The sequence below is a fragment of the Acomys russatus genome, chromosome 13, assembly GCF_903995435.1.
Source record: "Acomys russatus chromosome 13, mAcoRus1.1, whole genome shotgun sequence".
NCBI lineage: Eukaryota > Metazoa > Chordata > Mammalia > Rodentia > Muridae > Acomys > Acomys russatus.
This window is the reverse complement of record NC_067149.1, coordinates 11,046,695-11,065,455: the sequence shown is the minus strand read 5'-3', so window position 1 is coordinate 11,065,455 and position 18,761 is coordinate 11,046,695. Positions and strand designations below refer to the sequence as shown.

General features: G+C 47.4%; 1 protein-coding gene across 1 annotated transcript; it reads right to left on the bottom strand.

Moving 5' to 3' along the window:
- Positions 1 to 979: 979 nt before the first annotated feature.
- On the bottom strand, positions 980 to 17,780 carry Eva1a (eva-1 homolog A, regulator of programmed cell death). The gene is made up of 2 exons (XM_051154760.1): positions 17,621 to 17,780; positions 980 to 1,387 (listed from the first exon to the last, which is right to left on the bottom strand). The coding sequence occupies exons 1-2, from the start codon at positions 17,718 to 17,720 to the stop codon at positions 1,008 to 1,010; spliced, it is 480 nt and encodes a 159-aa protein (XP_051010717.1). The 5' UTR covers positions 17,721 to 17,780; the 3' UTR covers positions 980 to 1,007.
- Between the last annotated feature and the right edge of the window lie 981 nt (positions 17,781 to 18,761).

Here is an 18,761-nt window from a genome sequence, read left to right as displayed (position 1 = left end):
CATGCTTGCCCATAAATACGGGTGATCATAGAGACGCATGTGTGACGATACAGACAGACATGAGGCAAAAGGAGATTTTCATGGAATGTTTATTTTTAGGTGCCATTCTAATTTGGGCCTTAATCCTCACCTCCAGTTTCCAGTCATTTCTTGGAAATCTAAACCTTTTAAAACAAAATATTATTTAAATATTGCGAGTCTCTGAAGTCATGGGAGACTTTTTTTTTTTCCTCTTCAAAAGGGAAGGACATACGGTTTCTATTTTTTTTATGCAGCATTTTCAAACACAAGTGTCAATATATATTTTATAAACTACTAAAAAATAAAACCCTTTATCCTCTGAGGTTATTGATGTATTCTAAGCCTCCAATACATCTCACAACACAGTAACTTCTATTCATTTTCATGAATGACGTGGCAACTAGACTAAAAAACTAGGATTTTAATCCCTGAGGTGTCAGTTAAAATGCAGAGGTTGCCAAGAATTTTTGTTTGCTTTAAACATTAGCTTTAAATAATTAGCACAGATCATGCTATCTCAATCAAAACCACTTCCACTACACGGAGTCCTTTAGAATTTTTCCTTTTCGGGGTGAAGGTCATCCCTATCTCCCCAGCTCTCCAGCCATGAGCATTTTTTTTTCCTTTTGTAACGGAAAGACATAGCTGTTAAGTCTGCGCAAACTTCTGAGAGGCTCAGAAGGAAGGTCCGCCCATCCTTTCAGCGCATCACATCGCTGTCACGTGGTTGGAGAGGAAACTTCAGCACCATTCCAAGACCTGAAAGGGCTGGGCTGGTGTGCCCACGTGGGTGTCAAGGCCTGGAAAGGCAGGTGGTCCTGCTTAGGTTGTCTGTTTTTCCAGAGGTTAAGGGTCTAAAGCAAACCGCCATGCTCTTGGAAAAGTAGGCTGGCTCTGTGCTTCTCTTGAGCCACATTAGCAGAGCCCGCGGAGCCCATTCTCTCCCAGGCAGTCTGCAGAGGAGGTTCTGGGGTCCACACCGAGCCCTAATAGTACCGGTTCAGGCTCCTGGTGCCAGGCACCTCGGGCTGCCCGTTCATCCAGATCTCCCTGATGATGCGTTCCCGCTCCTCCAGCCTCTGCGCACGCTCCAGCTCCTCTGCGGAGGTGAACACGTTCTTGTTCAAAGTCCTCTCGAAGCGGCGGTGCCTGCGCACCGACAGGTCCGATGCAGTATCCTCCTCACTGCCATCCTCGCTGTCGCTGCTGTCGCTACTGCTCTCATGGTCTTGCAAGCACCTCCTCCTCCGGGGACCCCTCTGGCAGTCTGTGTGGCAGGAGATCCTCATCACCAAGGCAGCCAAGGTCAGGAACAGGCCGATGCACACGCCGGAGACAAAGTACAGAGCGGCTCGCTCAGGGTTTTCTGCAGGGAGAGGAAGGAGGAGAACTTGTTGGACAGGAGCCATGGCTCCATGCAGGATCAGGGACACAGGAACATCCTTTCACCAGGACCCGAACTTGGATAGCAAACAGTACCAGCCTTCCCAGGAACAAATTTCACAATTCCAAATAGCATTATTAGGCCAGTTATGGGGCTCGTGCCTACAAATAGTCCCAGCATTTGAGATACTGAGACAGGAACACTGCTGGGAATTCGAGGCCAAAGAGAGACTGTCTCAAAAAGAGACTAAAGCGGGTGGCAGGTTGGCTCAGTGAATACAGATTCTTGCCTCCAAACCCGAGGCAAACCTGAGCTCTATCCCAGGCATCTGCATGATGGAAAGAGAGAATGGATGAACTACCATAAATTGTCCTCTGACCTCCTCATGCGTGCCATGGCACAGCACACCAGAAACCACACATGCACACAAATAAGTAAATGTGGTAAAATGAAAAAGAAGAGAAAGACTGGATAGATAGATAGATGGATAGATAGATAGCTCGGTATTGACAACTGGCCAACAACACATCTATTAGAGGCAAGGGCATGTGAAATTTTGCTCTTCTTTCAACTTTTGAAATTATTTCCAAATGAAAAGGTACGATATGTGGTCTTTGGGTCTAGTTAATTTCTCTCTCTCTCTCTCTCTCTCTCTCTCTCTCTCTCTCTCTCTCTCTCTCTCTGTGTGTGTGTGTGTGTGTGTGTGTGTGTTCATACAGTCTTTTTATACTAAAGTTTAGAATAATTTTTAAGATTAAGACACCCAAGAAATTTAAAAGTAAAGACACTGAAATTGCAGCCCCTCCCACATGGAGCAACTGTGTTCACGAAGAGCCAGGGCTTTCTGAAGACCTTCTTCCTGAGTGTCTGAGGATTTCCATCCATTGACTCTCACACACAAGCCTCTGGAGTACTGTCAATGCTCCACCTTCTGGGATCTATGGCCTTTGTCAGCTCCTTAAAGGTCTGGAGCTTGCAAGTGTGTGTGTGTATGTGTGTGTGTGTGTGTGTACACACTTGTGGAGTCCAGAGGCTAATCTGGGGCATCCTTCAGGCATAGTCAGCCTTGTGCATGCCACTCTGCCTGGCCTTTTAAATGAGGGTTCTAGGAACCAAACTCAGACTCTCATGCTTGGAAGGCAACACTTTCCTGAATGAGCTGACTTTCCAAACCCTAGTAACTTAGTTCTACACAAAATGGCAAAAGCACCAGGTGATTCTAAGATGAAGTTATATAAAGCCCACGGCCCCCCGCCCCCCCCCCCACACACTCTCTCTCTGTCTCTGTCTCTCTGTCTCTCCTCACTAAGATGACCTCAGGTGCTGTGGGTAACTTGCTTCATATAGAGGTCCAAGCACCACAGAGACAACTATAGCCTCCAGCCTTCAAAGGACTGAACTTGCCAACAGGGATATGGGTGACCGTGAAATTCTACCATCATCACAACAGAGCTTGGGGTGAAGAGATTCGCTTTCCAGCAGCCTTCTGAAGGGCCTTGAACTACAGACCCCAGTCAAGCCACGTACAACTTTCTGAAGCACAGAAACTAAGATGTGTGTGAAATGCTAAGATTCATTCATATTTACATTTCTGTTTATGTGGGGAGTCAGGTGCACACAATGGCATATAGCCTAGGAGGCTAAAGGCCATCGAGTCCCCTAGAGCTGCAGTTACAGGTGGTCATGAACACCTGCTGTGGGTGCTGAGAACTACCAAAGCAGTACCTGCTACTAATTGCTGAGCCATTTCTCCAGCCATCTGGTTGGGACCCTAAATTTGGGATGATTAGTATACAGCCATGGAGATTATGGATGCAATCAATCACACATCTAAAGGCACGGTAGGCATTAAAAAATGACCTCATCAAGTTCACTGGGAGAAGAGGCAGCCCTGAGGTGGCTGGTAAGGCCTCCTCTTCCTCGTGCAGCAAGGAGAGGGGAGTGGCCTAGGGCCCTGAGGATATACAGGAGAGCCCAGAGAGAGCGTGGTGTGGAATGTGGTGCTGGCATGCGGTATGTAGCAGTTTGAAGAGACCAGAGACGGACGGTGTGGTGGTTTAGAGCAGACAGATGGAGAGAAACACTTTGGGGTGCAATGGCTTGGCAGAGACTGCTGGCTGCATCTGCTGTTGGCAGAAACTGGTTTAACCCCAGAGACCCTTTGATCCTCAACAGCCAGGAGAAGAAAAGGGGCCCCAATCGTCACTGACCTTTTCTCTCTATGTAGGGTTGGGAGGTCAGAAGGGAGGCCGAGGCCTAAACACCCCAAATAAAGTTTTTGTTTGTTTGTTTGTTTGTTTTAAACAGAGAGCTACAAGCCTGGAATCCTGAGTTCAATCCTTGGAACCTACATAAAGGCACGAGAACAGAAAACAGGACCCTAGACCATGGTGTTCTCTCCTTCCTGGATGCTGTAAGGTGAACAGCCAGACTCTGCCACAGCACCCCACCATGGTTGACTGAAGCATTCGAAATAATGAGCCTAAGGAAATCTTCCTTCCAGCTTTCAATTTGTCTCTCATATTTGGTCACATCAATGAAAAAAAAAAAAAGGAGTATCACCAGGTATGAGAAAGCATCCTAGAAAAAACACAATTTCTGACTTAAGACCTCCGCCATGTGGAGGTCAGGGAAAGTATCTCAGAGGGTACATGGGTGTACAAGATGTGTGGCTTTGGGGGGAAGTGTGAGATGTCAGTCGTACTGAGAGAGTGTAAGCTCCTCATCTCTAGAGTGTGCCAATCCTGCTTCCTATTGCTGTGATAAGCAAATGACGAAAAGTAACTTGGAGAGGGAAAGGTTTATTTGTTACTTGTCCCAATAACAGTACATCGCCTAAGCAAGTCGGGACAAGAACTCAAGTAGGGCAGGACCCTAAAGGCAGGACCTTAAGCCAAGGCCATGGGGGAATGCTACTTTCTGGCTTGCACACACCAACCTAACTCCAGATTGCTCAGTTTGCTTTCTTAAACAACCCAAGACCACCTGCCCAGGGGAGGCACCAGCCACAATGGGCTGGGCCTCTTATCAACCAATCAAAAACATGCTCCCATGAACTTGCATACAGGGAGGCAACTCCTTCACCATGCATCGTCCTTCCATTGTGTAGCAGGAGGAGGGCACGCCCATCAGTTTGTGGCTTCAGTCTGGGTCCATCTCAGCCTCTAGGCCCTGGAGTCCCATTGCACATGACAAAATACAGGTAGATGGGGCTAGAGAGGGGGCTCAATGGGTGGAGTGGCAGCTGCTGTGCAGGCATAAGGATCTGAGTTTGTATTCCCACCACCCATGTAACAGCTGAGATGTGGGCACATGACCTTAACAACCCCAGCCCTGGAGAGGCAGAGACAGGTACGTCCCAGGGACTCACTATGCAGACAGCTGAGCCAAGCCAGAGAGTTCAACAAGAGATCCTGTCTCAGCCGGGCGTGGTGGTGCACACCTTTGATCCCAGCACTTGGGAGGCAGAGGCAGGCGGACCGCTGTGAGTTCGAGGCCAGCCTGGTCTACAAAGTGAGTCTAGGACAGCCAAGGCTAACACAGAGAGACACTGTCTCGAAAAACCAAAAGAGAGAGGGGGGGGGTCCCTGTCTCAAAAAAATAAGGGGGAGAGTCTAATAAAGGAAGACAGCTAACTTCAGCCTCTAGCTTTCACATGTAGCCTCACAGGTGAGTGTGTAACACACACACACACACACACTACACACACTATATATACTATATACACTACCCATACATTATACACACCACACGGGGGGGGGGGAAGGGAGGAGAGGGAGAAAGAAATAACTGGAATAGAGAGAATGGGTGCTGGGTGCTGCACCCTGCAGCGGAAGCAGACATAGACCTGGCAGTGAGATATGCCGGGCTCGGGGCTGGATCTCTGAAAGGCAAGAGAATCTCAGTCTGTGTGACCTTGTCAGATCTCATTCTAGCGATAATTCCAAAGTGTATCACTGGGGGGAAAAAAACAAAGTGAAAATCTATTTGCTGGGAAATGGGTTCTGTTGTTTACCAGTCTGGAACCTCTCCCAGGGGCCATGTCCTGGCTTGGCGGCTCTGCAAAGAGATCCAAGGGTCCTTTCTCTTTCAAGCAGGCTTGACTCAGCCTCAAACACCCGCCCCCAGGTGCTACCAGCATTGATTTTTCTGCCACCATCTGCACAGAACAGAAATAAGGTCATTGTACCTTAGGGACAGCTTGTCAGGAAGCCCAGAATCCTTCCTTTACCCACACAGCCACCAGGAGGGCCCTTTAGGCCACTGACCCTGCCTGTACTGCTGTGAGGCCCAGAGAGTTTGTGCTCTGCCTGGGAGCTTTACTCTGAGGTAAGTCATCTTCACAGTGGAAAAGTGTGTGTAGGGTGGGAATGGTGGAAAATGGTTCTTTAAAAAAGATTATTTATTTTGTATTTTTGAGACAGGATGCTGGCTTTGAAATCCCAATCCTATTTCCCCCATCTCCTAAAAAACTGAGATCACAGGCATGCACCATGCCAGCCTCACGGACGGCTTCAAGAGAACCGATTTCCATGCCTTTGACAGACATATTCTTGGTTCTTTCCATGCTATACTTAACTGAGAGGCACCCGTGGGGACAGTGTGTTCACCTGTCCTACCTCTACCATGCCGCCAAGCCTCTCACTAGAGGTGACCTGTACATATCACAGTGAGCTACCAACAAGTGCAGAAACGGCCTCCTGAAGGTCAGCAGTCAAGAGTTCCTCGGGACTAACACGTAAGTTGTTTCCAGTGCTTACTCTCCTGCGTGCTTGTGTGTGGTGAAGATACACATGCATACAAGTGCAAGCGGAAGCCCACGGCTGACATCAGGAACCTTCCTTTGTTGCTGTCCAGCTTTTTTTTTTTTAAGATATTTATTTATTATTATGTATACAGTGCTCTGTCTGCACATACACTTGGATACCAGAAGAGGGCACCAGATCACATTATAGATGGTTGTGAGCCACCATGTGGTTGCTGGGAATTGAACTCAGGACCTCTGGAAGAGCAATCAGTGTTCTTAACCTCTGAGCCATCTCTCCAGCCCTGTCCAAAGGTAGTGAGTTATCACAATTGATCATCCAGCTTATTTTTGAGGCAGAGTTTGCCTTTCTGGCTAGTCTAGCTAGCCAGCTTGCTCCGGCATGCCCTGTCTCCCTCCCAGCACTGGAATCACAGGTTGCCACATCTACAAACTGCCGGAAAGAGCACGGGAGATGTGAACCCAGAGCTCAAGTTCAAAGGTTAGGGATAAACTTGGCGTAGGCTACCTTTAAAGACCCCTGTAGAGGTCAGGCCACTAATGCAGTCAACAAGCTCTAACTCTGCTCCTGTCTTGGAAACTTACCTCCACCCACTAAAGACCATGGTCTCAGACCATGAGTTTATTTTGGCACAATCACACTGGCCACATGCTCCCAGGCTGGACAGACAGTGTAAGAACTTGGACAAGTCCTTCCCTTTCCAATCTCATCACAAATACTTTGTACCCCTTGATATAGTCTGAATGTGAGATGCTCCTCCAGGCTCATGTCTCAACACCTGGTTATGGAACCATTAGGAGGTGGGGCCCAGTTGGAGGAAGTAGGTCACAGGATGCGTGAGCCGGCAGACGGGTATCCCTGCCCCACTTCCTGTGCACCCTGTTCCCCGGTCCATCAAGATGTGGTGAGTCCCCGAAAGGTTCCCACTGCCCATAATTCCTCTACCGTAATAAACTTTATCCCCTCAAATAAGAGCTAAAACCCTCTCTTGCATTGCTTCTTACCAGGCATTTGATCACAGCAAAAGGAAAGAAACTAAGGTAACCCTTGTATAACACTGGACCCAAAGAATGTTCACAGACATAAACAGACCTAGGAACTGTATATCCATGCACATACACTCTCAGAGGTGGGAAGGAGGGACGAGAACAGAAGGAAGGGCGGGATAGGAAGCAAAGAGGAAAGGTGATAAGTGATTGACAGGTGAAAGATGGAAGAGAATCCATAGACTGGAAGAAAGATGGGTAGAGAGGACACAGAAAGACGATAGGGAAGCCAACAGATGGATGGATGGACAGACTGACAGATGGGGCTCCCACTAACTGAATCTTCGCCAGGATCTGGGGGAAAGTCTTTATGCTGATCTTCTACCTTTAAACACTAGCACAATTTAGGGCAGTGGGGAAGCACTGGTACTCTTGGTTGAAACATTAAGACCAGGTGACCCGTGTCTTCACTTGCATGAGAGGGAAAACTGTACTTGAAGGGTAGGAAAGAATCATTCCAACTTCATACTCGGTCTTCACCAACTTGCAACACAGGCCTTTCATTGTTGCTGGGTTTTTTGTTTGTCTCTTTGTTTAGGATTTTGTTATGTAGCCCAGGCTGGCCTTAAACTCTTGTTTAAACTTGGCATCCAGTTCCCAAGTTGCTGGGATTGTAGCCATGGGCCAACACGCCTAGTTAATGGGCCTCATTTTGGAAACTGCTATTGTCATTTTAGCCTAACTAGGCTTTCTCATCCACCAGAAAACAGCATCCTAGATACAGATTCCAAGAGAGGTTTAGTAAAAAACAACCAGGAAGAGCAAAGACATTTATTGGGACTCACTGGGTAGCAAACTGATGCATCAAAGCAGGTTTTCAGAACTGGTGTACTTTGAATCATGCTAACTCACTTTTCTGCCTTACATCAAACTGGAGTTCTAGGCTGTTTGTTGTTATTCTTCTAATACTTCCTGCTCCAGGTCACCTCCCTTTCCGCCAATGACCCACCATGGGCTTGACCACCTTCAGACATCTGCTAATTACCCAGGAAGTGGGGTGAAGAGGGCTTTTGTTGGCTGTTTTCCTTTAATAAATAAAAATAAATGTATTACTCTATCTTGTTTCCTGCAGGATCATTGTTTTCATGGGCAGGAAGAGGCCCTCTGGGGAGGTCCTGAGGCTGATTTCATTTGCATGCTGGGAAGTCAGACTGTGCCCAGGAAGCCGTAGGAAGGAACGCCACAACGGCTCAGGCTGGTCAGCTGCTCTTCAAGCCAGTGTACCATGTTCTCTGCCTGCGGTTTCTTGCCGTCCACAGAGTGTTCTGTCTTTAAAGGGGAAGGAAATATGCTTCTAAAATGAGCTTTAAAGAGAGTAGGAGGGTCGTGTAGAGCCGGGGAGGAGTCAGTGGAATGTCGTCACTGAGCTCTCCATCACTGCATAAATGGCTCTTCGTGGGATTCCATCCCACACCCCACAAGTTAGGAAAGGGAAGTCTTTCACTAACACTCCGGGCCTCTAAAATGCTGGGGGTTTCCCTCAGTCTCTTCCATCCCTGGCTGGTCCTGCTTGGGAACAAGGAATACTGCAGACTCTGTCCCTGCCGGGCCTATCTGACTTCTGCTCCTTTGGCCCCATTCACCTTCTCCTCATGCCTCCTAGGCAGTTAAGCACCCCACAAGGAAGCTTCCACATTTCTGTGCTCACGCAGGCCACAGCTCATTTTTCTCTCCTCTTGGTGTACTCCTTTGTTTTTTGTTTGTTTGACTTTTAAATATTTATTTATTATTTGTATAGAGTACTCTGTCTGCTTGTACACCTGCAGGCCAGAAGAGGGCATCAGATCTCATTATAGATGGCTGTGTGCCGCCATGTGGTTGCTAGGAACTGAACTCAGGACCTCTGGAGGAGCAGTCAATGCTCTTAACCCCTGAGCCATCTCTCCAGCCCAGTCCTTTGTTTTTGTCAACTTGAAACAAACCGGAGTTACCTTGGAGGAGAGCACTTCAACAGAAGAATTTCCCAGATGGATCTGGCCTCTGGCTATACCTATGAGGCATTTCAAAATTGCTATTTGATGGAGAAAGGGTCCAGCCCACTGTGGGTGGGGCCATTCCCTGGGCAAGTGTGCCTGGCTGTATTGTATAAGAAAGGAAGCTAAGCAAGCCAGGGGAAGCAAGCTGGGTAAGCAGCAGCCCTCTGTGGTCCTCAGGTCCTGCCCCGGGATTCCTTCAATGATGGAGTAAACCTTTTCCTCCTCCTAGTTGCTTTTGGTCCTGGTGTTTTATCACAGCATCAGAAAGCAAACTAACTTTCCTGGGGCCCAAGGGAAAAAATGGTGACGTCTCGGTTGTATACTTGACTCTGACTGTAGCACTGCTGAAGACTACCGCCCCGTGCTTGTCCCTAGCTAGACAGCCATTACCTTCTTCACACGATAATGAGAAATCTGAGGGCAGACTCCATGAGTCACTTTGGGTTCATGTGTTTATCATAAATATGACGAATAAGTTAAATTACAAATGATACTTAAATTTGTAAGCGGTTGTCTAACACAAGGAAGGCGACTCCATCCTGACCTGCAGTGTCTCCAGGACATAATTCTCAGTGGGAAAAGCAGAGGACAGACAGCATATTTGGTTCATTACTCATATATAAAATAGGGGGGAAAGTGATCGGAAGGATACACAGAAACCTATGAATGAAACTGAACGGAGGGGGCAGCTTTCTTTTCTATGTCTTTTCACAGGGTGATAAGGAGAAATACACGAGAGGGCAGGTCGTGCACAATGCGTGTTGATGGAAGCAGGCAGACCAGCAAGAAACTCACCGAGAAGGTAACTCTAAAGGAAAACCCTAAAAGAATGGAGGCCTGAGCCAGGTTCGTGCACTAAATAACCCAATCATTAAGTTAAAATGAGTAATTTCTCCATGTATTCTTTCCAATGCCCCTATTAGAAATTGTTAGTGAGGCTATTATTATTAATGCTATTATCCTGTTTATAAAGCACTATATTCTGGCTAGTGAGTTGCTTGCAAGTGATTAAGATGAGACGTGTTAACCCCATCAATACAAGCGCTGGGACAGAAGGAATTAAACACAAGACAAGGAAACATGGATGAGTTAAGAGAAATCTACAGCCTCATTAGAGGACCAAGATTTTACAAGTCCTGCAGCTTTAAGATAGCCATAACAATGAAGGCGCACGAAACATTTGGATTGTTGTGCTATATGCGTGTGGCCGTGACGTGTGCCTGCGTGTATCAGTGCTAACATATGTATGGACACATATCCATGCAGAGGCCAGAAGTGTCTTCCCTGATGGCCCCCACCTTGTATATTGAGGCAGTGTCCCTCCCTTGAGCTCAGAACCCACCCATTTGGCTAGTCTAGCACTCCAGCTTGCTCCAGGATCCCCTGTCTCCGACCCCACCTCCCCATGTGCTGGGATTGCAAGCAGGCCACCATACACACTGGCATTCCTGTGAATAGCCCTGAACTCCAGTCCTCACTCTTGCATAGCAAACTCAAGATAGCAACAAAGTAAAGCGAACTGCATCCCCATGCCTGCACTTTGCTACAAAAATAGAGATTATGGAGCAGGACTGGAGGCAGAAAGATGGTGGACAATACCATTATGGTAATTTGGACAAATACAAGATAAAGTTCAAATCAAGTCAGTGATGGGACACGCAGGGCCTTCACAACTGAAGGACTAGGAGGGATGAACAGACTGACTTTAACCAATGGAATGTGGTCTGTATAGAAGACATCCCCAGGTAAAATTGTTTGTTTCTGAGTTAGAGACACAGACAGGCTAGTCTGGGCCATGGAGCTCAAGAAGACAGAGAAATGGGACTTATCTAATGCAGGCATGACACAAATGCTGGAAATTAATGTTCCAGTTGAATGCTGTTCTTACAAGGTGCCTCCAAAGAGTTACAGGATACAGTTAAGCAGGCTGGAGGGCGAGGGGTTCAGTCAGTACCACGCTTGTCTTATTAGCCGGGGATCTGATTCTGATCCCCAGAACTCAGGGATGGGGGGTGCGTGCTTGTAATCCCAGGGCCTAGAAGGTGGAGGCAGGCTAATCCTGAGGCTTACTGGCTGGCCAGCTTGGCCAATACCAGACCAGAGAGAAACCCAGTACCTGAGAGTGACAGGTGAGGCTGGCCTCTGGCCTCCATTTGCACATGTATACACACACACACACATACACACACTATGACACACAAACAACATACAAAAAATAACTAATCAAAATAATAAAAATGTACACTGACACTTAAGTGAGTGTTCTAGCACCCACATAAAAATTATAGTAGGATGCAGTCACATTTAAACCGGACAGATAGCAGGAGTAGATTACTACATGTTATACACACATGTTCTTTATCCCCTCAGTAGCACATCGTTTGCATGTTTCTATTTCAGTTCATAGTCAGCACATTTTCTCATCTTTTCCATCAAAATGATTCTGAGAGTTCTTTGTCCTAGTGGTCATGTGTCTGCCTACATCTCTAATTATTCTCTTAGAAGAAATTCCTAGCAGTGGGATTCCTGAAGATGTAATCTATGCATGCTTAAGGCTTTTGGCAGATAACTATTCCCTAGAGAGCGTGCATGCATCTGTGACTCCATCGGCTTTGCGTGAAAGCGCTTGCCTCCCCGCACCCGCATCCTGTCCTCATTGCTCATGTATCTGCTAGAATTTGAAACTGTTTGGGGTTTTTTTTTTTTTTCAGCCATTTGCATTTTTCCTTATGCAAACTATTAATTCTTTCCTTTGTGGCCTTTTCTCTTGGGACTTTTTCCTTGAGACTCTTTGATTAAATTTCTGCAATTTTTTATGTCATAAACTTCAACATTCTATCATTAGTAACATTTTTTTTTCTTAAAGGAAGAGTCAGTCTAGAATGGCGATTACAACTGCAATCCCAGCTCCTATGAGGCTGAGGCAGGAGCATTGCCATGAGTTAGCGGCCACCTTGGGCTACACAGTTCATCATTTCTTTCCAGGGAGTGCTTTTGTTGAACTGATACTGTTAATTATTGGAATGGTTAACGTTAGGGGGCCTGTTGTGAAGAATCATAACAGGCTAATGTAGTCACAGTATAAAATTCATGTCACAGCCATGGGACAAGATGTATCTAGAAGAAAATAGGAAGACCACAGCACCATGTGACAGGCTCAGCTGGGATCAGCAGCCGTGCAGGACTGCTGGCTTCCACTTGCACACAAATCAACCCTATCTAGGGCATCAGAAAGTAAAGCCAGCCATTCACCCACACACACACACACAAAAAAAATTTAATCAGAACCCCAGTCCTGGGGTTTTGTCTTTTAAGAGGAAGGGTCCTCTTTTTAAAAAAATCTAGAAATGCCAGCTAACACAAACACACACATGCATGCGCCAGCTACCAAAAGATGAAAGGAGCCGAGCATGGGGGGGGCACACCTTTAATCCCAGCACTGGGAGGCACAGGCAGGCAGATCGCTGTGAGTTCGAGGCCAGCCTGGTCTACAAAGCGAGTCCAGGACAGCCAAGGCTACACAGAGAAACCCTGTCTCAAAAAAAAAAAAAAAAAAAAAAAAAAAAAAAGAAAAGAAAAAGAAAAAGAAAAAGAAAAAGAAAGAAAGAAAGAAAGGCTTCCTTGTGTAACCAAAGAGCTGCTTCTGTATAACCCTGTCTGGTCTACAGAAATACCCTCAAGAAGTCAGTTATCTTTCAGAAAAGCACAGCTTTGGGCTAAGGAAGAAACAAACATAGGGGCCTCCCAGATTTACACAACCTTCTATTATCTCTCTCTCCTGGAAGATTCACACACCTCATATGCTCATATGACCACTAAAACTCTCTCACTCTGTCTCTGTCTCCCTGTCCCCTTCTCTGTCTCTATCTCTGTGTGTGTGTGTGTGTGTGTGTCTGTCTGTCTGTCTGTCTGTCTCTCTCTCTCTCTCTCTCTCTCTCTCACACACACACACACACACACACACACACACACACACACACACGTCAAAGGACTAAGACAGTTTTGTGCATTAGCACAAGTAGCCAACATGTGGCTAAAGAAATGGGCCTCATGGGATGGACAAGAGGCAACGTGTATTAGTCAGGATTCTTCGGAGGAACAGAATGCGTAAGGCCGGGCCAGAACTTAGACTTGTGATCAGAGGCAACAGAGTCCCACAGGTTGCAGGCTCAAGAGCTGAGGAAGCCAACCGCTGCTCAACTGTTGGGAGTAGCTGGATGCCTCCAGAATAAAAGGACTAGTGATGCAGGATGAAGGGCTGGAAGCTTCCTGGAAGAATGCTGGTGGGATCTGATGTCCACTAATCAATGCCAGCAGCAAGGAACATGCCACTCAGGAAGTGCAGCACTTCCCTGGGGCAGTTTATTGTTAACTGCCAACATAGCATAATCTTGAGCCTTAAGGGGAGAGAATCTCAATGGTAGCTGTCTAGATGAAGTTGGCCTGTTTCCCTGTCTATGGTAGATTGTGTTAATGGAGTTAATTGAGGTGCGAGGATCTAGCCCACTGTGGGTGGCACCATTCCCTACACAGGGGATCCTATTCTGCTTAAGAGTGAAGAAAGTGAGCTGCATCCAAGCATGCACACATTCATTCTCTCTCCACTTCTGACTGTGGATGTGCCTAGCTGCCTTAAGTTCAAGCCACTCTTAACTTCCCTGTAGTTTGGGACTCTAACCTAGAACTGTGAGCTAAAGTGAACCCTTTCTCTCTCACATAAGGCTTTTGTTTGTTTCAGGGTTTTCCATCACAGCAGCAGAAGACAGCACTAAGGCATCACCTGTGTGTGTTTCCCCTTTCTTTCTCTTTTTTATCCCACTTAGACTGCAACCTATGAATGGAGACACCTACACTCAAGATTGAGGCTTCTCCACTTGGTTCACTGTTCCGTGTGCCAAATCTCTGAAAAACCCACTAGGCAAACATGGACGTGTGTCAAAATTCTAGGCACCTCTCAGTCCATTTGTGTTGACAATGGAGATCAACCAGAATACAACTGAAACACTGGGAGTAAGCTGGAGATGTCGGGTCCAGTTGAAACTAACGACCAGATAGGGGAGAGAAGGCATGGGAGAGAGCAAGGCGCCATCAAAATGCTCCCACGAGTCCCTCCTGCCATGCTTTCCATATTTGCTTGTAATCTAGTTATTATATTTTCTTTTAGGACAGTGTCTTAGTCAGTGCTTTATTGCTGTGAAGGGACATCATGACCACGACAACTCTTATAAGGAAGAACATTTGGGCCGGGTTACAGTTTCAGAGGTTTAGTCCATTACCATCATGGCGGGAAGTAAGGCAATGGGCAGGCAGATTTGGAGAAGGAGCTGAGAGCTCTACAACCAGATCAGCAGGCAGCAGGAAGTGTACTGAGACACTCTTTCTCCAACAAGGCCACACCTCCTCCTCCAACAAGGCCACACCTCCTCCTTCAACAAGGCCACACCTCCTGAGAGTGCCACTCCTTATAAGACTGTGGAGGCCAATTACATTCCAACTTCCACAGACAATAACTGTTTCTACCTATTTTATTTATCGTTGTGTTTTTAATTTTCTTTCTCATCACCGTTGTAATTGAAGAGTGTTTCTGGTCGCAAAATCATTTTTAAAAATATGTACGTATATGTACATTTGTGTGTGGGTGTGCGCACCTGCACGCAGACGCCTGTGGAGGCTAGCAGAGGGCGTAAGATCTTCTAGAGCCGAAGTTACAGGGGACTGTGGGTTGTCGTGTGCAAGTGCACAGAACTGACCCTGGGGGATCTGCTGCATGAGCAGCATTCACTCCTAACTGCTAAGCCATCTGTGTAGCCTCACAGAATCAATTTTAATCAGTCCTCTACTGTACATAATAAGTTCTAGAGACCCAAGTTCCCACTTTCTGGCATTCCCTTTAAGTTTTAGCCTATGCTTATTTAACTAAAAACGTGTTCACGTGCATATATTTTGGGGGGCACTGGTGCCACAGGATGCAGGTGGAGGTCATAGGACAACTTACTGGGGCTGGTTCTCTCTTTCTGCTATGTGGATCCTGGGGTCTGAACTGAGGTTGCCGAGCTTGGTGACATGTGCTTACATGTGCTGAGCTGTCTCCTCAGCACTCCCCCTCCCACATGCCTGTTTAAAAGAGGAAATAGTTTTACTGTGTCCCACGTAACACTAATTCCAGTGTAATGGCGTAGGGAAAAGGAAGGTTGGAGGAGACAGAAAGAAAGGGGGAAAAAAAAACAGGGCCATGGGCTTTTTCAGACTCAACAAGATCGCAAGCCACTCAGTAATCAGCAACCAATTCAATGAATTACCACATACAATGGTCACAGCCCAGGGTCAAGCTGGTCAAGTGGAAACTCTCCAGGTGCCTCCCATGCCGAGCAGAGTGCCAAAGTCCAGTGCTCTGTTTTCTGTCCTCAGAGGCGGTTTCATCCAACAGCTGGTTCGCAGGTACCCTTGAGATGGTGGGAATCCCAGGCCCGTCTGCCGCCCCCTGCTTCACTTTGGGGAACTCTCCAACACAGAGTAGGTAAACCCTCCTCCAGTCACTGTGCAAACATGTTGTCACAGCCCCAGATGTCCCTATTCTAGCTTCGTTGTCCTTTATCCCCCCCCCCACCCTCCCCTGCCCACACAGCTGGAAAAAATAGCAACGGAGCCGGAAGTGTATAAAGTGCCTGCTTAGCCTGCATGAAGCCCTGGGCTTAGTCTCCAACATAAACCACTTGTGGTGGCACAAGCGCATGGGACATTTGGAAACAGCCTGTGAGACTCTGTCTCCCAGTGGTGTGTGCATGCCCAGGAGGAGGCAGCAAGTATTATTAGATTTCCTTAAATGGAACAAAGAGTTGGATTGTCTGCTTCAGGAAAGAGGACAGGACATATGGCACCCATGGACTAGGCGCCCTGTGTTGATGGGTCAGTGTGGCAGACTTTTGGTACACCTGTCAGGGGTTGTCTAGATTAAGGCTAGCCTCTGTTATCTTTTTTAAAAAATATATTGTTATTAACCCTTGGAGGATTTCACACTTGCATACAATGTATTTTGACCATAATTAGCTACCCTCATCCCCGAGCTCCTCCTAGACTCACCCTTACCCCCTCCCCCAATTTCACTTCCTTTGGGGGGGATTGCATTTATTATGTTAATTGATATGTGAAAAATCAATCTCAGTTGGGAAAGGTGGACCCATCCCCTGGGCAGAGGATCCTGGCTGTGTAGACAGAAAACACGACTCGAGTAGTGGCAGCATGGCTGCACTTGCTACTTTCTGTTGCTGCGTCCAAGACAACATGGTAGGCTGCTCCAGTGTCTGCTACCTCGACTTTCCCACCATGTTGGACTATAACCCTGAACTATGAGCTATAAAAAATTAGGCCCTTCTCTCTTAAGTTGCTTTTCTCAAGGTATTCTGTCACAGCCACAGGAAAGTAGCTAAGACATTGCTCCCTCTTGCCAACCACAAATGAGCCAGATGGCTGAGCCACTGGAAAAAGAAGCATCAGGTGTGCCATTCGAATTCTTAAGTTACCAATATGAACCCTGGCTGGAAAATTAGGAAAATAGCTGGGCGGTGGTGGGGCATGCCTTTAATCCCAGCACTTGGGAATTCGAGGCCAGCCTGGTGTACAAAGTGAGTCCAGGACAGCCAAGGCTACATAGAGAAACCCTGTCTTGAAAAAACAAAAAAAGGAAGGAAAAAAAAAAAAAAAAAAAGGATAGGAAATAAAAACCTTTCTCTCAAAGGGAGCCAAATCAGAACCCTGGTCCCTTTTTCATACTGTCTCTACATCTCCAGGCAACACAAAACCAAATAAAGATTTAAATATTCACTCCAGCAACACAGAAGTTTGATCATTCAAACAGAGCATTTCCATGTGTTACTGAATAGTAGCTTTAAGGAGAAAGTCAGCCATCTTGCTGAAGAACACAACTTTGAGTCAAGAAAAGGCTAACATTAGCGTCTCCAAGGCTCACGTACGTTCTAGCTTTCACTCTTCCAAAGGGCTCTTAAACCTTCAGATGGCCTCTGAAACACAGAAAACACACACACACACACACACACACACACACACACACACACACACACACACTGTGTCAGGTTGAGACCCTACAGAAAGCCTCAGGCTGGTGGACCCCTCACTACCTTCCTTATTGGTTGACGTGCTGAGAAGAGAAACCAGCAGTGGCCCATGGCTGAAAGGCAACTAAACAATTCCCTAGGAAGACACGGCTGTTAGGAGTGTTCACTTGCCAAATCAGAGACTATCCCACTTAAATAATAACCTGAAGAGCTTTCATCTCAAACCCAGTGGAGCCAAGCCTTCCTGTGATGACCACTGACTTCTCTCCAAGTGCAAGATCAGACCTGGCCACCGGCAAACAGGCCAGGACTGAGCCCCAGGTCACAGGCCCGGCCAGCAGACACCAGCACCCACCTGAGATATAGGAATAGGCCGCCAGGATGCTGCTGAGCAAAGCCATCTCCGAGGGCTCCGTGGCCACTGGCTCCATGCTGGGGCTGAGGGGCAGCTTCATGTGGCATCGAGAGCAGAGCTCCTGGACACTTGTTCCGGATCAGCGTGGTCCCTTCTTTTTCTTCTCCTGTTTGGAGACATTAAGTGAGCAGTGAGGCACAGTAGGCTTTCCTGGGGTTGTGTTTCCAGCAAGTCTGTCCTCTGTACCAAGGAGCCAGGTTCCCAAAGGAAGCTACCTTTCCCAGACAGGGCGCCACAAAGGTCTAGTCTTGTCCTTTGATCAGGTGAGGTGCCTAGTTTTTCAAAAGGCAATAACAGTTGACAGTTTGTCCTGCCTTTTCTCCTTTCTCCACCCCACCACAGTCCTCCTGCAGGCCAGTCCTCCTAAGTTTCACTGCATCCTTCCTGGTTCACCTTTGAGGAACGGTCCATCAGCGACACGTCATTGCCTCCGTGACTGCTCGCTCTGCTCTTGTTGTTTTCTGGAAGCCTGCACGGATGACTCGAGAGTACTTTGATCAGGTGCCTTGTTCCTCAGGTCAAAATGTGCCACCCTTGGCAGTGGGCCATCGGTGCCCGTCCTACAGATGCCATTGTGTGTCTGGCTCTAAAATGCCCATAAAGACTTCAGAGCTCGGTCGGCTCCTGGACTCCCGCTCCATGCCTCCATGACAATGATGTGTCAGGGATTAGAACACGGGGGGGGGGGGGGGGGGGGGATTTCGTAGTTCAGAAGGGAGAGAGGGGCTTTTTAAAGATAAACACAAAGCAGACAGCAGGCAGAAGGAAGGCACAGTGAGATTGTTCCACACATGGAAGTAGGTGACTTCCCCATTCCCCCACCCCCGGGGAAAAGTACTCAAACTTTTTTTTTTCTAATCAGAACATCAGAATGAAGACCTGGGGGGCTAAAGCGGCTCTCAAAAAACTGGCTTGGAGCGGGGCGGTCTCCCCCCAGCCTTTGAGCCACGCCCTTCGGTAGCCATTAGCATTTCTGAAAGGTGAACACTGAAGGACACAGGCAAATCGTGGGAGGCCAGGCCACTGGCCAGCTCCTTACCACATCCCCTTGGGCTCAGAAGGTTCAAGAACCCCAGGATCC

Bases quoted from the DNA above. Each gene is read 5' to 3' on its own strand.
- Eva1a (XM_051154760.1), bottom strand. From the start codon at position 17,720: ATGAAGCTGCCCCTCAGCCCCAGCATGGAGCCAGTGGCCACGGAGCCC. The intron at 1,388-17,620 runs GTGGGTGCTGGT...CTCTCCCTGCAG, and splicing joins GGCCTATTCCTATATCTCAG to AAAACCCTGAGCGAGCCGCT.